The sequence below is a fragment of the Lynx canadensis genome, chromosome F1 (genome assembly GCF_007474595.2).
Source record: "Lynx canadensis isolate LIC74 chromosome F1, mLynCan4.pri.v2, whole genome shotgun sequence".
NCBI classification, from domain to species: Eukaryota; Metazoa; Chordata; class Mammalia; order Carnivora; family Felidae; genus Lynx; species Lynx canadensis.
The window spans coordinates 68,502,976-68,522,105 of NC_044319.2; the positions used below are offsets into that span (position 1 = coordinate 68,502,976).

The 19,130-nt window shown below is 52.4% G+C and overlaps 1 protein-coding gene across 13 annotated transcripts in view; it reads left to right on the forward strand.

The window, feature by feature from the left end:
* Window positions 1–1,524: 1,524 nt before the first annotated feature.
* TPM3 (tropomyosin 3) overlaps window positions 1,525–19,130 on the forward strand; it is a 28,215-nt gene continuing 10,609 nt past the window's right edge. For 3 of the 13 annotated variants that reach the window (XM_030302173.1, XM_030302177.1, XM_030302174.1), the window contains exons 1-8: window positions 7,007–7,147; window positions 12,870–12,882; window positions 13,613–13,746; window positions 15,572–15,689; window positions 15,806–15,876; window positions 16,523–16,598; window positions 17,934–17,996; window positions 18,166–18,235. In XM_030302173.1, the coding sequence (XP_030158033.1) occupies window positions 7,029–7,147; window positions 12,870–12,882; window positions 13,613–13,746; window positions 15,572–15,689; window positions 15,806–15,876; window positions 16,523–16,598; window positions 17,934–17,996; window positions 18,166–18,235 (664 nt within the window). In that variant the 5' untranslated portion in view covers window positions 7,007–7,028. Of the gene's footprint in view, window positions 1,697–2,371; window positions 2,498–6,960; window positions 7,160–12,869; window positions 12,883–13,612; window positions 13,747–15,571; window positions 15,690–15,805; window positions 15,877–16,522; window positions 16,599–17,153; window positions 17,230–17,933; window positions 17,997–18,165; window positions 18,236–19,130 lie in introns of those variants that run through there. The other 10 variants (XM_030302175.1, XM_030302178.1, XM_030302172.1 and 7 more) reach the window with 8 other exon arrangements.

Below are 19,130 nucleotides of genomic sequence, written 5' to 3' on the forward strand. Positions count from 1 at the left end.
TTGGCATCAACCTCTGGGGCCCCTCTACCGAACCGCTTACCTCCGGGGTCCCTTTGGAACACCGGTGGCTGCAACCTGCGTGAGTCTCACTCTTAGGCTGGAGAGCTAGTGCGGGAGTACAAGAGCAGGAACTGGAGTTTCAGTTCGTCCCGTATCTTTCCCTTTTACTGGAAGGGATGTAGCTCTGATCTCCGGTCCTTGTATTTTTTTCCTCCTTATTCAATACTGCCTCCACCCTTATTAACTGCTGCTTCCTGGCCCTGGGACTCTCTTGTTCACTAGTCCTGCAGCGAGGGTCTTTGGTTTCTCTGCTTCCCTTCAAGAGTCAATTGATAGCCTCTCTGCCCATCTACCTCTAGTGACTGGAAGACCTCAAGAGTAGACTCCAGTTTTGCCCCGTGCCCTGGTGGGTGTCTCAGTTACCCCACTGCTGGGGCTTAGTATTAACGCTAGCCATCTTTCCTTGACATATGACTAATTAGACACATTCATGGTCTTCTCTGATAGCTCTGGTCACCTTGAAGAGTGCCCACCTCTCCCCTGGCATATTCTCAGATTGTGTGGCACTGGTGTACTGGGATCAATTGCCACCTGTCAGTAACAGGCTCCAAGTGGAGGAATGAACATGGCCTGGAGTCAAGCCAGGGAGAACAGAGCTGGCACCGATGAGGACTGTGATGTGTGGATGGCGGTAGGTTGGGTAAGGAGAGAGCAGAGGACAAGAGTGGAGAGCAGCACAGTGCTTGGTCAGTGTGGGTATGAAAGTTCTACCTAAAGACCACTGTGGGCAAACAGAGGGCATGGTCCCACCCAGATTACTCTGATCCTCCCCTGCTTCTCTCCCCCACCTCACTCGAAGCTCTGGGAGGACCTCCCAGGGACCGACGGTCACCGCTTACTGTGTCCCTGTGGCTCTTAATGGGGAGGAATGATGTCTCCCTGCCAATTAGAGACTCTTGAAATAGCACAGTAATTTGATCTGGGGATCCGGGGGAATTGTCAGGGATCATCACGAGTGACCTCTCCTTTTTCACTGTTGCTCAAGCTCCCTGAATGCTGGGAATCAAAAGGTAAAACTCAACCAGTGGCCTTTGACCAGCATCCAGCACAGAGGGGGGTGAGGGTGATGGGGAAACGGAAGGGCAACTAGGACCCTCTGGGTGAAAGCTACGCTCCTAGAATTGCCAAAGTACCCTCCTGTATTTCAGTGTTCTCCCCTCCCCTCGCTCTTTTCAAACACCCACAGAGCTGCCCAGAGGGTGGAACGTGCCAGGGTCAGGGAGAACCTCTCCCCTCCCCCACTTTCCATTGTCTAAAATCAGCCTCAGCTGTTCCCCAATTTTTCTTTGCTGGTGATGTCAGTCCATCAAAGTATCTCACCCTGCGCTCCCCCAGGGAGAACAATAATGGGATGGAAGGAGCTGGAAAGACCATATTAGGAACAAGAGGTGGAGCCGTGAGCAGAGATAAAAGGCTCGAGCCTGGGGGCCGCCTAGTCACTCAGCCAGCTGCCCTCCTCTCCTGCCCCGGCCTCTAGTTCTCCAGGTTTCACAGGCGAGCTCACCAACAGCCACAGCTCATGATGGAGGCCATCAAGAAAAAGATGCAGATGTTGAAGCTGGACAAGGAGAATGCTCTGGACCGGGCAGAGCAAGCCGAAGCGGAGCAAAAGCAGGCAGAAGAGAGAAGCAAGCAGGTGGGTGCTGGCACCGCTCTCTCTTGCCTGCTGGCGAGCAAGACCGTGAGACGGGAGAGGGCTCTCGTGGGAGAGGCAGTGACCACCAGCCCAGCTTGTTCTTTGGGCGGGAGGGACTCTCTTCTTCCCCAGCCGCACCGGACAGGCAGAGGACATCCAGCGTCTCGGCTCCAGAGCGCCTGTGTGACCTTGGGAAATCCAGCGGCCCCCTCTGAGCCCTGGTGTGCCTGCCAGATCTAAATGGGGTGGATCAAGCTCTGGGAGAACCCAGTTTCTAGAGGAAAATGTGGGGGGGGCTGGGCACACAGGATCTCTTTTCCCCTGATCTTTCTTGAAGACTTTACTTTTAAGTAATCTCTACACCCAACGTGGGTCTCGAACTTATAACCCCGAGACTAAGAGTCACATGGCTCTACCGACCGAGCCAGTCTTGAGTCACAGGCATCTACGCCCTTACCATCCCAGGGGTCTGGGATGAAAAACCCACCATGGCTTGGTCATCTTAAGGTCAGAGATCCCAGGGTCACAGGTCAAGGCAGAACTCCTAGGGCGGTTGGCTGGGAGTGGCTAGGGAGAAAGTATGTCTCTCTGGGAACGAGCACAGGGGTCTGTCAGGGCTTGGGAGCCCCCGGTCTGGGCCTGCTCCATTGTGTGTGACTCGTGGGGCTCCTGCAGCTGGAGGACGAGCTGGCGGCCATGCAGAAGAAGCTGAAAGGGACAGAGGATGAGCTGGACAAGTACTCTGAAGCTCTGAAGGACGCCCAGGAGAAGCTGGAGCTGGCAGAGAAGAAGGCTGCTGACGTACGTATGACAGAGTCGGAAGGTGGGTTAATCCGCATGTGCAGAGCGCCACGTTGATAGGACGAAACCCACGCTTGGGACCATACATACTTGTGGATTCAGGGTGTAGAAATAGATGCTCGCGTGCATTTTTGCACACAATCACATGCTGACATACCCTCCTGATGGCATGTTCGTTTGTTCTTAAATGTCTCATTTTGGTCTCACCCTCAACACCAGGAACTTCACTATGTTTCCCAGGACCCAGACAAAGGGAGGGGCCTCCAGGTCCAGACTGCTATCACTTTTCCCACCTCCTCCCCCATGCCCACATTCCTCGCTTTTGTGTCCAAGCCCTGGCACGTAGATATGGATATTAATAGGGGAACTTCTCATCTCTCAACCGCCCAGCAGAGCCAGCTCAGATTTCACAATGGGACAAAAGAGGTCACAATGACCCCTGGCCCTCTATGGGTTTATTCATCTGGGCCACTGTGGGCACCTGCCCTTATGCCACGGAGACACCACAGCAAGCATTGCTCATGACGGGCTGGGTAGCAACAAGGAGTCTCAGAGGGGAAAAGGGGTCACCAGACCTTACTCTGTGGCAATGACTCACTCACTCAGCTTCTCTGCAGTTGGGTTCAATTTTTCCATCTGAAATGAAACAAATTGTTTTTTTTCCACTTCATGTTTATCCCGTCACCACCTACTTCCATTTACCCTCAAGCTTAAAGCTTTAGCACCAACGGTAAATGAGAGGCGACAAGGAAAGATGTTTGGAAGAAAAGTGACATAACAGCAACAAAAGAAAGTGTCGGATTGATGGAATACAGTCAATTCTTAGCACGGAGTTAATAGGAAAATAGGAGCATATATATATATATATATATATATATATATATATATATGTATAACCCACACATACACATATTTTTAGGAGCACATATACTTTTTTTAATGTTTATTTATTTTGAGAGAGACAGAGCGTGAGCGGGGGAGGAGCAGAGAGAAAGGGAGACACAGAATCTTTAGAGGCTCCAGGCTCTAAGCTGTCAGCACAGAGCCCGATGTGGGGCTTGAACTCACAAACGTGAGATCACGACCTGAGTGGAAGTCAGACACTTAACCGACTGAGCCACCCAGGTGCCCAGGAGCACCTGGTTTTGGAAATAGAGAGACAGAGTGGTCATTCGCAGATGTTTCCAGACCCTCAAGTTTGGCCTCTTTGCTCTCAGGCCCATCATCTCCCCTTTGGCACTCTGCCACCTGCAGCGGCCAGGGAACGTGACGAGGGCTGTTGAACGTATCCTGCCAGAGGTCAGAGATACAAAGAGGATCATATACGTTATACATATTTGTGGTTTCCAAGAGTTTAGTCCCCTGCAAACTATTAATTCTTCCTTCTTGGAAAACTGCAGAAAACACAGGTTACCTCCAGAGGTTTGGGCAGATGCTTGATGGCCTGTTGGAACTACCTGACCAAGGTTCCGGGTCTAGATAGATAGATGATCTCTCTGGCTCATAGGGACAGAAGTTTTCGCAAACTGGCAGTGTCGGGTTAAGGGGAGTTTTATGAGATGTTGGGTGACGACTCTCCTGGAGAGTCTAAGGCTAAAGCGGCAGGTATGTGGGTTGGAGGAGGTGTGTCCAGGAGCAAGGAAAGAACAAACAAGTCTAACCTCCGATCTTGGGAGAGAGAAACACAGAGGCTCTAGATGATACCCCTACTTCACTGGGAAGATAAAGGAATTTCCTGGGGATGAATTGTCTGTCCTACGCTGTTGCACATATACAGACACGCACTGTCATCCCCCACCCAGACAGGGTGCGTTCAGTATATTCACTCAAAAGAAGTTACTCATGTTTATATAGGAACCCACCAAAACCCATTTCAATATGTAGTATGTGGGTAGAAAAACTTGTTTAACTTCTCTCCCCCTGTTAGCTTTCCCTACAAGTCAGCGGGTACCCTCAGAGGTGTGCCCGAGGCCAAGAAGTGGGGGAGGAAGGCTGTGAGCAGCAGGCAGAAATACGTTAGGCTAGGAAGGAAGCAGGAAGAAAGGTTTTTTTTTTTCTCAGAGCTGGGGTTAGCAACCTTCCACCTGTGAGCTAAATCCTGTCACAGCCTCGTTTTGTACAGTTTTACTGCAACGACACCATGCCCATTCGTTTGCATATCATCTACAGGCTTTGTCCCATGGAGCTCAACACACCTGTGGCCTGCAAAGCCAGGAAACTGTACTGTCTGGCCCTTTCCCAGAAAAAGTTGGGGGATTTCTGCCTCAAAGGAATCAGAGAAGGAAGCGAAGTGTTTATAGGGAATTGGAAAAAGTGCTGAATAAGAGGAAGCAATAGGTTTAAAGCAGAGAGCAAGGGTCAGAGTCACCAGCAACATGATGTCCTGCATCTTCGGGGGGAGGGTGCGCGTCCAGTGCAAGTGTCCCGGAAGTTCACAGCTCAGCTCCTACCCTCGAGGCTAACAGAGCAGATTACTCTGATGTGGATATAAGGGCAGGAGAGGGAGTGGAGGGAGTCAACGACTGCATGTTCACACAGGGAGTTCTGGTTATCTGAGCAGCTTTTCTGGAAAGCACAGGATTTGCTGGATTGCTTGAAGAAGGAAAAGGGCAAGGGTATGGCAAGGTCAGTACAAGCTTCACCTTTTCATCCCTGAATTGTCTGAAATCGTTTCAAAAAATTGTAACAAAGCATACATCACGTTTGCCATTTTAACCACTTCTAAGGGTACAGTTCAATGGCAGTAAGAACATTCACGTGTGTAAGGGCTTCTCAACCCGAGGTGAAGTCAGAAGCTCATTAGGGTAAAGCAAGGGGAAAGAGGAGTGCAAGGTTAGGACAAAGAGTAATACCAGACGTGAGAGGGGTGGGGGGGATGGACACGTACACCTGCTGATACATTGTTGTATTGTTGGTCACCAGGAAAACATTAGCACTGGGCCCTTTGCTGCCCGTCCATCATGCCTTTAAAGGGTATCAGGAGTCAATCCACCTGTCTCCCTGGATCAAGAGAAGATTATCTGTTCACATCTACCAGACTCAGGAATACAGCGGTGCTCCGAGCAGCCTTGGGTTGGTCTGCGTTGAGGGCGCCGGCCGCTTCACTAGGGCAAAGGGAGGTAAACAGCGCCCCCTGCTGATCATCACCCAGATGCCAAAGTCTCACTTCTGTTTCCATCTTCTCTCTGACCAGACTTCTCCGAGAGGAGCTGGAAACATTCTTAGGCCATCAGGGTAGAGTTTACTCCCTGTTCTTCCTTCCCAGTTCCAGGAGGGAAAAAACAGTACACAGCATACTCTACCAAGCAAATTATTTACTGTTTGAATTGTTTCCTCTAAACAGCTCATTGCTCAGTATTTCTAAAAGGAAATAGGAAGAGGAAGCCTCTGGAGGGAGTTGTCTTCAGAACCAGGCATTGAGGGCAGCAACCTGTCTTACCTACCAGTCATTTCAGGGGTCAGGAGTCTTAATCCTGAGTCCTGCTCCGACCATAATTTTGAGGGGAAAGAGAGTCGCAGCAGAGGAGAACATTTGTTATGATGCGTACAGGGAAGGTAGGCGTACAGCACAAACAAGTAGGAGAGAACAGGAGGTAAAATTTTCAAGTCCCTTTACTATTGTGCTTCCAGAAGTCCCACGTGGCAGGGACTGGGAGGCAGTTTCTAACTCAGGGCACCTGAAGGTAGAAGTGGCAGTGAAACTGTTTAGTTATCACCGAACAGAGGCTCGGTTTCCACAGGACGTTTGTCTAGGCACTCACGTGGCTGTTGCACAAAGGGTCTGGTAACAGTGATCTGTAAGAGAGGACCCCTTCCTGATAAAATCTTTCTCACCCGCACAGAGAAATGTGACGACTGATTACCATACCTAAATTACTCAAGGTTCGGAAGGCCTGGCAGGTTGGTGAATCGCTGGTGCACAGCGACCCTCCAAGGTGACGGGGGAAGGACGAGATCCGTACCTATGCCGAGGGAACGAGAAGTCCGCCATCCTGGCCTTTTCTCTCACCCCCGGAATTCCCTGCCTTGACTTTCAGGCGGTGGGCTAGGGTGGGAGAGAACCTACCTGGGCCCACCCGGAGCGGAGCGGAGGCTGCAGAGCCGGGCTCTTCTGAGGCTGGGGCCCAGCAAGCCCTGGCCTGTCCCGGCACCCGAGTTTGGAGCCTGTGTGCGGTGGGTGGAAGCCGGGGCGGCGTCGGGTGCGCGGTGAAGGCGGACGCCGCGCCGCCCGGCGGACCCGCTGCGGGGCAGAGGGCGGCCTGTCGCGCGCCTTCCGGTTGCCATGGTAGCCCGCGCCCGGCGCTGCCCCGCCCCCCTTTGCTGGGCTGGGAAAGGCCCCGCCCCGCGCTCGCGCCGAGGGCCGCCCGCCCGGGGTCTGTCGCGGCAGGGCGCGGCGGTGACGCCACATCCGGGCGGGTGGGCGAGTTCCGGTATTTCAGGGAGGAGCAGGCGGAAGTGGGGGTGAGAAGCGGCTGCAGCGCCGAGCGGAGGAGGCAGGAAGCCGAGAGCGAGCAGGGGCTGGGTGGGCACCATGGCCGGGATCACCACCATCGAGGCGGTGAAGCGCAAGATCCAGGTTCTGCAGCAGCAAGCCGATGACGCAGAGGAGAGGGCCGAGCGCCTGCAGCGGGAAGTGGAGGGGGAAAGGCGGCACGGGAGCAGGTACGGAGACGGGCGAGGCGCGCGAGGGGGAGCGGGCGCTGCAGCGGCTGGGACCCCGAGGGGGGGTGGCCCTTGGTTTCGCGGCCGGAGCGCTGGGCGCGCCTAGGGCGCCGGCTGACTCGGAGGATGAGGTTGGAGCCCGGCGGATGGGTGGGGCTCACCCGCGGCTGGACCTGAGGCGGACGAAGGGGGAACTGGGGCCGCTCGGGTGGAGCCGGCTCGACCTTTGAAGGAACTGAGCCTCGCGGGGCCCCCTGGAAAGTGGTTTTCCTTCCTCATCCTGTCTCCCCGCTCATTCATCAGGTCCTTCGGAGGCTGGCGCGGCAGGGAGGGGCCTCAGCGGGCCTATCCCTCCCCACTCCTCGGTGAAGGTCGGGGTGGGTGGGGGGAGCGAATTCGCTCTCGTTAGAGGTTTCCGGCCCAAGGGGGGAGAGTAGGTGGGTGCTGCTCTGGCCTGGGAGGGGCAGGGCCGACTTACCGTGCAGGGGTGGGGGTGGGGGTGGGAACCGCCGGAAAGCCCCCGGCCTGGCCCTGCTGGCAGCCTTTCCGCTCCCTCCTCCAGCTCAGGAATGAGGCTGCAGTCGGCTGAGAGGAAGCGCGGTGCCTTCCCTGGAGGGAGGTTAAGGCCACAGCACCGCCTCCCATCCTCCGGCCTGGGGCTCTTTCCTTTTGTGGGGGCAACTGCTAAACCCACTGTGTCAACCGCCGGCGAAGCCGCCCAGGAGGAGTTGGTACCTCACTCACTATGTTAGTGCAAACGTGCGAGCCAACAAAACTCGCCTGGCCCTACCCCTGACGACCTGGAAGGCGGGGACTTCTGCAGGATTCTGGCCTTTATTGCCGAAGTGTAATCAGTGCAGGGCCCAGCCGGTTTAAGACACTTCTTCCAAGCGCAGCTGATAGCCAGTTGGTGTGGCCGAGACTCGGATTGAGTGCCAATTTCTGTCAAGGTTTCTGGTTGACCTCGGCAGTGTGGTCCGTGCAGACAAAATAATGAGTTCCAAGGAGCCTCTAGTGACACTCTGTTGTTTCCCAGTTACCCGCCACGGTGTCTCTTTTTATTAAAGATAATATTGGCTCAGCTGGAAGTTGGAACATAAAATGATGATGAAATGAATGGTGATTCTCGAAACTGCTTTCTGCTTAGAGGAGGGCCAGTAATTTTAGTAAGCCACAAGACTTTCCAGGGTCTAGGGGTACAGGCTAGTGGGTGGAACTGATCTCCTGACTTGGTTTTGGAGAATCTTGAGGCTGGAGAGAAAAGTAAGTGTTGCTAAAATTTGAAGACCTTATGAGGAACTTCTGTGGTTTATTGGTATTCCTTGTTGTTCTCTTGCCTGGTCAGGTTTTTTTTGTTTTTGTTTTTTGTTTTTTGTTTTCCCTGGCTGCCTCCTCTGGGGAGTGGCTGAGGAATGACTGTTTTGGGGGGAGGGTGGAGATTGTTAGAATGCTCTTGTTTTTCTACCGGGGCGTAGAAATGCTGGGGGTCTTGTCTTCTCTGCGTCTTTTTCCTCAGGGGATTTCCCCCATGTTCGTGATATATATTTTTAAGTTTATTTTACCTATTTTGAGAGAGAGAGAGCGCGAGTGTGCCCACAAGGGAGGAGCACAGAGAGGGAGAGAGGGAGAATCCCAAGCAGGATTCACACGGTCAGTGTGGAGCTCGATGTAGGGCTCGAACTCCCCAACCGTGAGATCATGACCTGAGCGGAAATCGAGAGACCGACTGAGCCACCCAGGTGTCCCAGTGTGAGTAGCTTCTAATTATCAATTCAAGTGAGATGGACTGGCTGGGTGACTCTATGGCTAGTGACACTTCTCGTCTCCTTTGTTCTGGAGACTAGAATCCCCTTAAGAAGGCAGGGTGGCTTTTAAAGAACCGGCCATGTGTTGAGGCTGCAGAGTGGTTAGGCTCAACATTGAAGTGTGGGCAACCTGGGGATAGTTCCAGGGTGGGTGCCGCCCCTTCGCCCCTCCACCTCTCCCGCCGGATTCCTCGCAGGAAAACTTGGCCTCAGTTTTCCCCTGGTCTTCCAGGTGGTAGGCAGAGCAGTGAGCAGCTCCAGACGTTCCTTAAGGTTCCTTCCTCAGCGCCTGCCGGATTTGCTTACTGAGTTGAGGTCTAGTGAGAAGTCTTCAGATGGGGAAGTAGGGTGATAGTTAAAGGTGTGATGAAACCAGTTTCTTCTTTCTGTTCCCCAGCTTGAGGGAGCTTAGCCGTTTGGCTTTCTGCTCTGGTGAACTTTGAACTCCTCCTGAGGAGGGAGGGGTGCTTGGGCTTTGCCTGTTACCCTCTCAGGCGTTCTGGAGTGTGGGTTTGGCAGCCTCGTCCTTCCTCTGGAGCTGGAAGCTGGGCACTCCCTGATGGTATCTCATGCTGTTTGTGGGATCATCACTTAATTATTTTTCTGGTTGCTTTGTGTGACCCTTCGCTCTTTGTTGGGAAGCTGGGTGAGTCCAGAGCTGAGACTGCAGTTGTTCTGGGAGCCGCCTTTCTTTTCTGCTGTTAGTCTGGAGACTGGCCTTTCACAGTGTAGCATCATGGCACGTATACTTTCGGTTTTGAACCTCCTTTGCAATTCTTGCTAAACTTAAACAGGGGGCATAAACATAATGTTCAAATGCATCCTTTTTCCTTACCTGTTTGCTTTGTTTTTGATGGTGGTAACAACACACATAACATAAAATTTACTATTTTAACCATTTTTTAAATGTTTCTTTTTGAGAGAGAGAGAGAGACAGAGCGTGAGCAGGGCAGGGTCAGAGAGAGAGGGAGACATAGAATCCAAAACGGCTCTGAGCTGTCAGCACAGAGCCTGACGCGGGGCTCGAACTTAAAAACTGTGAGATCGTGACCTGAGCCGAAGTCGGATGCTTAACTGACTGAGCCACCCAGGCGCCCCTATTTTAACCATTTTTAAGTTTACATACAGTTCACCTTATTTGTTTTTAATACCTCTCTCTCCTAACTTACTCTGGTATTTCCCTCCTTTTTTCTGGTCTGAAAAATTGAGAAACACTATTGAAGAAGCGAGTGAGCTTTAAAACAGCAGGTTTTGGGGCGTCTGGGTTTGGGTGGCTCAGTTGGTTAAGCGTCTGACTTCGGCCCACATCGGGCTGTATGCTGACAGCCAGAGCCTTCTTGGGATTCGTTTTCATTCTCTGTCTCCCTCCCTCCCCCTCCCCCCCACCCTCCACCCCCCATTCATGTGCACGCACTTGTGCGCTCTCCCTCTCTCTCTCTCTCTCTCTCTCTCTCTCACTCAACATAAATAAAAGCAAAACTTAAAAAAAAAAAAAAAAAAAAACAAAAACAGGCTTTTGGCCCTATTCCCCATTTCCAATCTCTGGGGGGATTGGAACGCCTGTTGTGTGGCTCTCCTTTTGCTGGGTCGGGTGGACCCAGCAACAGGCTTTATCACCTTTCTTTGGTTTAGGTTTACTTTCCTGCTGATTACCTTTCTCTTTCCCTCCGGTTGGCTGGCGCACACACTCCTGGGGCGAGGCAAACAGCCCTTTGCTCTGGAGTCTCCACCTTTGTTTACTCTGTGGCAGATAGCTCTGCTCCCTTCCTCACACCTGCCCCTCCCCCCCCCGTGACTTTAAAGTCCCTAAGGACACAGTGTCACCCCGGGTAGATACACTTGTGTGGACACCGTGAACCCCGGAGTACTCCTTTCTTCACAGGCCCAAGCCTCACTTTTCCATTACTGGTTTCCTTTGATCAAAATTTCAGCTGTGGCTTTTGTCTAAAAAGAGAAACCCCAGAGTGGCAGAATGCCAGATTTAGGCTAATCCCCTTCTGTCCTTGGCCCTGATTTGCCTCCGAGCACCAGCGCCCCGGCACTTCCTTGCCTTGAGGTGTGTGGCGCGCCTGGGGAATGTCTTCTGTTTGGAGGATGGTAGCACTTAAGCCACACTCTTTTCACAGCTGAAGCTGTGGCCAGCCTCCTCCTCCTCCCCCTTCTTCTTTTTGTTCTTCTAACATTTATTCACCTTTGAGAGACAGAGAAAGACAGAATGCGAGTGGGGGAGGAGCAGAGAGAGAGGGAGACACAGAATCCGAAGCAGGCTCCAGGCTCCGAGCCGTCTGCCCAGAGCCTGACGTGGGGCTTGAACCCACGAACGGCCAGATCATGACCTAAGCCGGAGTCGGGTGCTTAACCGAGTCGGGTGCTTAACCGACTGAGCCACCCAGGCGCCCCGTGTGGTCAGCCATCTTCTAATGTGGAGGATCCTGTTATTACCTGAAGGAAAGACCTCAGAGTCTATCCCCCAGGCTGGGCAGAGGTGGATGGGCTGAAAGTTCAAGTTCAAAAACCACATCTGGACGTGCTAACCCTTGGGTAATTAGAATAACACAAGGTTTAATGTTTCCTGTTCTGGTTTGCAGAAGTCCGTCCCACCCAGTGTCTTGCGGGACTTGATTGACCCGGAAGGGATGAAGGTGTTGTGCGTAGGTTCTGGCTTGAAGGAAAAGTCCTCCCTTATTCCCTTAGACATAGTCCTAGATCTTGATCCTGCAAACTTCTGTTTCTTTGTAAAGAGAACTGATCTTCTGTAGGAGGAGCAGAAAGAGAACAGTGACTGGCGTGCCCCCCCCCCCACTCCAGGGTCTCTGAAGCTTTGGTGGGGACACCCCGTGGCAGGTTCTGCATTTGATATAGGCTCTGTCAGTGTGTGTCAGTGTGTGTGTGCGTGCTCTTGCTCTCAGGAGGGCACCAAGAGGTGCCTTCTCCTCCCTCTTCAGCCTTGCGAAGAATTCTATTGTAATTGCTGATTCGTGGGAGAAACTGCCTGCCAGATTGTTGTCATGGAAACTGTACACCCTGCCCCCGTAGTCTGTTATCTTCTCCATTTGGGAACTACTGGTGAGCTGGATGGAGACTTAGATTTTATGAGCTTCCTCCAAATCTGGTTCAATTCCTTTTTATAGTCCTAGGCGTTTGACGGAGGGAGATGGGGTAAATCATCGCACGGCCGTGATTTATTGGCCTTGCCTGATAGCTTGACTTGTTCTTGTTATCTTGAGTCGTTGACCTTTTTGGACTTGTGAGGTGAAATGTGTCCGAAGAGACATCTGTTTTCCTGGAGGAAACAGGATCAGGGAATACTTGTCTTTGTGGTATTTTGAACAGTATAGTTAGAGACACAAACGGGTTCTTGGTAACTTCAGCTTATGTGGACTCGTGACTTTTCTTCTGTGGGTTGGTGGTTATATAGCTCCAGACCCTACAGGACTTTGAATCTCCCATGTTTGTATTTGGAAATTTTTGTTAATAAGCGGATTCTTAACAGGAGTCTTTTGGGCTGTATCCCTCCCCATAGGGGCTGGTGACCCAGATTATTTCTGTAGCTGCTCCCACCCCTGACTGCCAGGAGGAAATCAGGGTAATGGAATTCAGGCACAATCTGGACTGTAGAAGAGAGATCATGTTAACCAAGCACTTGGATAAGCATCTGAACTGGGTAGCATGCAGAGCAGGTGGAGTCCTTGCATGGCTGAGGCAGTCAGTGTGCTTGCCACCAGGAAAGGTGTAGGGACGAGAAAGGCAGTCATGACAGGGGGGCTTTTCTGCCAGCGGAGTTCATCTACACGCAGGCTGCCTCCTTTCCCCGTTTCTTACTCCACTGCCAAGGAGGAGGCATGGGGCGGCTTGTGTTCTGGCCGGGCCTTTGTGTGGGCTGCAGTCAGGGAGAGGACTGACAGCAGCCGGGAGGAGGCTGAGGCTGAGGGATGACCGGGGCAGTAGAAGGGAGTCACAGTTCAGAAATCTGCAGGAGTCGGGGTGGACACGGAGGAAGCATTCTCTTCTGCGCCGCCCCTCCTCCCCCGCTTTTTGTATGTCAGGCAGGTAGTTTTAGTTAGAAGAGCTCCTTGGTGTCACCTTTGAAAAGGTGGGGGGTGGGGAGCAGGTTGCAGGGATTGGGGGTGGGGTGGGTAGCCCAGCGTTGCATCCTTCTGCGTTCTGGTCTGGACCGTTATTCTGAAAAACGTTCTCTTGGCTAGTGAGTCCCCTGGTGTATTAGAATAAGGTCATTGGAGGGTTAACAATTTGACTTCGGCAAATTAATAGATAATCCGAATTCCTTCTGATTTTTCCACTTTACAAGACACTTGAAAGCAGACTGCAGAGAGGGCAGGACGCCCGAGCTCAGGCGGGAGGAGCCCTTCGCCAGACACCTTTCCTGATACCAGTGTGCTCAGGAACTTGACCCAAGTCCAGAAAGGAGGCGGTGCTGTGTGGCACAGGGCTGGGCAGGGAACTGTGTTTTAAACCACTCTTCCTGTGGAGTGCACCGAAGTCAGCTGGTGGGAAAGGGGGAGAGGGGCGTGTGTGCATGGTGTCCGTGTCTGTGCTGGGACAGGCGTTGCCGCATCGGACCCTGCCTTCTGCTTGGCGCTCAGCCCCAATCTCAGTCCTACTTCTGTCCGTTCTCATTCAAACACAGGCTGAGGCTGAGGTGGCCTCCTTGAACCGTAGGATCCAGCTGGTAGAAGAAGAGCTGGACCGGGCCCAGGAGCGCCTGGCCACTGCCCTGCAAAAACTGGAGGAAGCCGAGAAAGCCGCTGACGAGAGCGAGAGGTGAGTAGGGGAGCCTGTGGGGTGGGGCATGGGGTGCAGAGGGACCTGCAACACTCAGGTCAATGCATTTCACTTCAAGACAGAGTGAGGGTTCCCTGGACTCCGTGGCCTTTTGCAATTGGTGTTACCCTATAAATTGATCTAATGGTTGTTAAAGAGGGCCACCAGGATGGCCTCCACTTAGTGGATCGTGGCCTTATTTGTGAGACGAGTTCCCCTAAAGCAGTGGTTCTCCAAGTGAGGTCCCCGCCCAACAGCACCTGGCGCTGGGTGAAAACTCAGGCAGACTCTCCGTCCCTCCCCTGATCTAAGAGTCCGAAATTCTGGAGATGGAGCCCAGCGATCGGTGCCGAATAAGCTTTCTTAACCTTGGCCTCACCGTTCGAATCATGGGGGTGAGGGGTGGGGACCGTTGGGGAGTTAAAAATACTGCAGTGCCTGGAGTTATGCCCAGTTCAGTTAGAGCCCATCGTGAGAGGGGTGTGGGTGGTGGTGATGGTGTTTAGATTTTTTGTTTTTGGTTTTTTTTTTTTTTAAGTTTATTTATTTATATTGAGAGAGAGTGAAAGAGAGAGAGCACAAGCAGTGGGGGGTGGGGGTGGGGGACAGAGGATCTGAAGCGGGCTCTGCACAGACAGCAAAGAGCCCAATGCGGGTCTTGAACTCACGAACAGTGAGATAATGACCTGAGCTGAAGGCAGACGCTTTAACCAACTGAGCCCCCCAAGCGCCCCCTGGGTGTTGATGTTTTTAAAGTTGGTCTGATGATTTTTATGTGTGCCCAGGGTTGGGAACCAAATCACAGCTCACCTTTGTTGAAAATAGTCAATTGCCTTCTTGCCGCTGTGGGGTAAACCAGAACAAAGGTGTGTGCTGACATGCGTGGGGTCAGACGAAGGCTTTCAGAATCAAAAATGCCCTGTCGGACGGACATACGTTGACATCGTGCTGCTGGGAGAATGTGTCGCGTGGCTGTGTGCGCTCTATTACAGAGCAGGGTGCAAGTTCTAGAAAGGGAGGAAGGCCTGGTACACAACAGGGTAGCGTGTCATTCTGTTGGGGTTTTCTCTTCGTGAAACATTTCTGGAAACTTTATGAATAGAGTTTTCCTCTGGTGAGCAGGACCGGAAGGGCTTACTTTGTGCCCTTAAACCATACCCTTGAGTATTAAGTGTATATTATTATTATTATCATTTTAATTTTCACTTATTTATCTATTTACTTCCTTATTTTAGAGAATGAGAGCGCGAGTGAGTGAGGGGCAGAGAGAGGAGAGAAAGTGCAGAGCCCGATGCGGGCTCCAGCTCACCAACTGTGAGATCATGACTTGAGCTGAAGTCGGACGCTTAACCGACTGAGCCACCTGGGCGCCCCTTAAGTGTGTGTTATTTTTTTTATGAGAGAAAGCTAATTTTTTTGAAAAGGTTTTAAAGAAAACAAACTAAGATGGGGAGCTGTGGGAGTTCTTGGGTGGCAGGTAGAGAGGGGCCGGCTTCTTTTTTTTTTTTAATTTTTTTTTTTTTCAACATTTATTTATTTTTTTTGGGACAGAGAGAGACAGAGCATGAACGGGGGAGGGCCAGAGAGAGAGGGAGACACAGAATCGGAAACAGGCTCCAGGCTCTGAGCCATCAGCCTAGAGCCCGACGCGGGGCTCGAACTCACGGACCGCGAGATCGTGACCTGGCTGAAGTCGGACGTTTAACCGACTGCGCCACCCAGGCGCCCCGAGAGGGGCCGGCTTCTAAAGGTGCCATTCAGGGCCCCTGAGGGTGGAGCTGGTGGCAGACCCATCAGGGCCGTGTCTGTCCTTACCGTTTGGCAGAGGCATGAAGGTGATTGAGAACCGAGCCCTAAAGGATGAAGAAAAGATGGAGCTCCAGGAAATCCAGCTCAAGGAAGCTAAGCACATTGCGGAAGAGGCGGACCGCAAGTATGAAGAGGTGGGCTGCCTCGTGTTTCCCCCTTCTCCCCAGCGTCCTTGGATTTCTGAAAAGAGCCACGGGGGAGGGAGATGGCTTCCTCTTTGCTTCACTGGGCCGTCCGGGGTCTTCTGTAGGTGGCTCGGAAGTTGGTGATTATCGAGGGGGACTTGGAACGCACAGAGGAACGAGCTGAGCTGGCAGAGTCGTGAGTATCTTGCTCCCCCAGTCTTGCCCTCCCGTTCGGTCCCTTCCCCTTTGGCTTGCGCATTAATGTGAATAAACTAGTGTTCCTTCCACCTTGTTAAACAGGGCCTAGAGAGTGGGCTTTTTTTAGGCCCTGAGAATGGCTACGGGCCCTTCTTACTCTGGACTAGTGACAGGTGCCAGATGAGTTTCCATTATTTCTCGTAGGGGCAGTTTGCAAATTGAGGGAAAATAAGGACTAACGAGCAGATGGTGAGTGGTCACCTGGCAGGCCCTACAGGGTCCTCCCACCTGAAGTCTGCTTCTCCTTGACACACTGCCGTGGCCGTGCCGGCTCGAGATTTGTCTCTTTTGTACCGTGTGGCCAGTCTGGGGGGGGCCTCAGGGCGAGGGCAGACATGAAGAGCTCCCCTGTCGGCACCTTCTGGGCCTTGTGTAACAAGTCCGTGCTGATGCATATATATCTGTGCCTCCTCTCCATCCCCTCCCAGACATGACACACCATGTCCATGGCGGTGTTGTCTTCCCATTTTTTGAAAAACAATTTTTTTTTTTCGTTTTGCTGCTTGTTTTCTTGCTGTGTCCTTTTTGACCTTTCTCCCTCCCCACAACCTGGCTTGTGCGATCCCCGTGACCGTCACTAACAGCCGTTGCCGGGAGATGGACGAGCAGATCAGACTGATGGACCAGAGCCTGAAGTGTCTGAGTGCTGCTGAAGAAAAGGTACTAACATTAGCCCCCACCCCCGGCGAGGTTACGTGCACGGCGTGGTTTCGTTGGGCTTGGTTTTTGTTCTTTGTTTTGCAGCTGCCTCCCCTCCACTGGTTGGTTTGTTGAGTGCCTTCTCACCTCTCCGTGGAATGCTCCATTCTGTTCCTCTTACTTGCCATCTTTCATGTCTTCTTTCCTAGTTGCTTTACGCCTCTGCGCAGGGTCTCTCCTTCCCTGGGGTGATCCGGGGGACTATTTGGGTCGGGCATACGTTCCCACCTCCACCCGAGGTAGACTCGTTCCTGTAGTGATTTTTCTCCAGTGTTTTATTAGTGTCCGACATCCTGGGTCTTAGCCCGGGAGGGCCCAGCGTCTGTCAGGCTCTGCGGTCCGGGGGAGGGAGGGCTGACACTTGCTCAGGTGACCTGGGAACTTCTCTTTTCCCCGTATGCCTTCCAGCTCTCTCTACATATAGGTTCAATTCACGTCTGTGTGTCTCTCTCTCCCTTTTTTTTTATTCTCGCCTTCTTCCCCTTTCCTCTCCTGCGGTATGTAAAACATTCACAGTAAGTGTTCTGAGCTGGAGGAGGAGCTGAAGAATGTCACCAACAACCTCAAGTCTCTTGAGGCTCAGGCGGAGAAGGTAGGGGCTGGTTGTGACAGTGACAGGCTCTGGGGCCTGGGCCCACCCAGCCCTGCCCTTGATGAGAGACTGGAGAAACCCAGTCCTTACATAATCTAGTGAGACATCCTCGTCATTCACATCCCGGGATTAACGCTAATTCCCGTGTGCTCTCGTTGCTTTAGTTCAGATCACTTCGTGGTCTCAGGTGCTTGGGGGTCATGTTCTCCTCAGGCTGATACTGATGTGCTAAATAGCAGTAATCGTGGGTCCCCAGAAGTTTTCTAGCAGACCAGTGGGGTCAGCAAATAGTAGATCCGAGACCTAATAAGCGATCGAGACAGAGGACTCCTCTTTAGCGTCACGTGGGACTGTTTCGGCCATGTGGCTGGCCTTGGGGTGTTGCTGTACCTCCTCGTTAAACAGGAGGAAGGAAAAATGACCTCGTTGGGTTGATCGGAATAAGGTCAAAGCTTAGGTCCATTTTAAAGGTAAAAAATCCAGAGGATTCTAATTTGAGGGTATCAAGGCCTTAAGGATGTTGACTTGTGGATTTTAATGATCTCTTGTCCAGAAATGGGCCTTGCTCTTTTCTCGTGGGCCAACCACACATTAAAATCTGAGAGGATTTCACTGGAAGAGGGAATGTGGTGGCAGATGGGGTGGTAGGATTGTCTGTGTGAGTACGTTCTACTCTGAAACTTGCATTCCGACTTCTCTTACAGTACTCTCAAAAGGAAGACAAATACGAAGAAGAGATAAAGATTCTTACGGATAAACTCAAGGAGGTGAGCTGAGGGAATTCTAGGGAAGGAATCAAAATATTTAGAGGTGTATGAGGCCCTAACTTGGACTTAGACGAGCTGGCTTTGATTGTGAAGGGTGTACAGGTAGAAGGTGGAGACACAGAACTCTTCTTGCTCATCTCTGACTCCGTCTGCTGTCACATTTCCCCAGGCGGAGACCCGTGCTGAGTTTGCCGAGAGGTCAGTGGCCAAGCTGGAGAAGACGATTGATGACTTGGAAGGTATGGAGCCTGGGAGCGGGATCAGAGCTACAGAGGAAGACCTTGCCCGTTGACCGCTTCCCTCCTTCCCTGTGCACCAAGGGGAGTCGGTGGGGACCTGGCACACGTCCCGTGCCCTGTCCTCTGCCACAGCTAGGTGAAACGGGTCAAGACCCGGAATTGGAGTTTTACACATACACCCTCTTCCTTTTAGTCAGACTTTATCTAGTATTCTGGAATTGGCATCCTTCTCTTGGAGGAGCCTGGTCATGGCTGCATTTACCTCCAGTTGGCTGGTCTGAAATGGTGGTCTCTGGGGTGAGATGGTGGCCATACTTTGATGGCAGTGAGAGCACGTATTACCCCACGGCTACGTTCGGCCATCCTGTTCATCGCTTCAGCTGTGGGCGACCTCTCCAGGAGACACGGCTGTGGGATGTCCATGTCTCAGAGCTGGCCAGTCCGAGGGGCTTTCTAAATGCACTTTGTCCCCACGTTTTGGCGGCCGTGTGCTCTGTAAGAAAGGACGCCGTGCTTTGAGGACTCTGACATAAGCTCTGGGTAGCACACCATTCTCTTACCTGGGGAGGGTTTGGGGGGGCAGCCTGCAGAGCAGAGGGGCCAAGAATACTGGTCTTGATCGGTAGATAGAGAAGAAGTGTCTGGATCTTCATGTGTGCTTTCTCCTTTCTCTGTTTTCATCCAGTTAAGTGTTATCCCTGCTGGCAATTGGATTAACTGGGTGGGAGTGGTAGCCGCTCGAGTGCATTTGGTAGCAAGAGTGTCTAGTCGCGGCCGTGCCTGGGTTCTCCACCCTGACTGCAGTGGACTAGAGGCGGCCAGAAGCCCAGTGGTCTGGGTGGGGGGCAGAGGATGTGGCCGCCGGGGTGGATGTCCTCCTGACCTGTGCTATTAG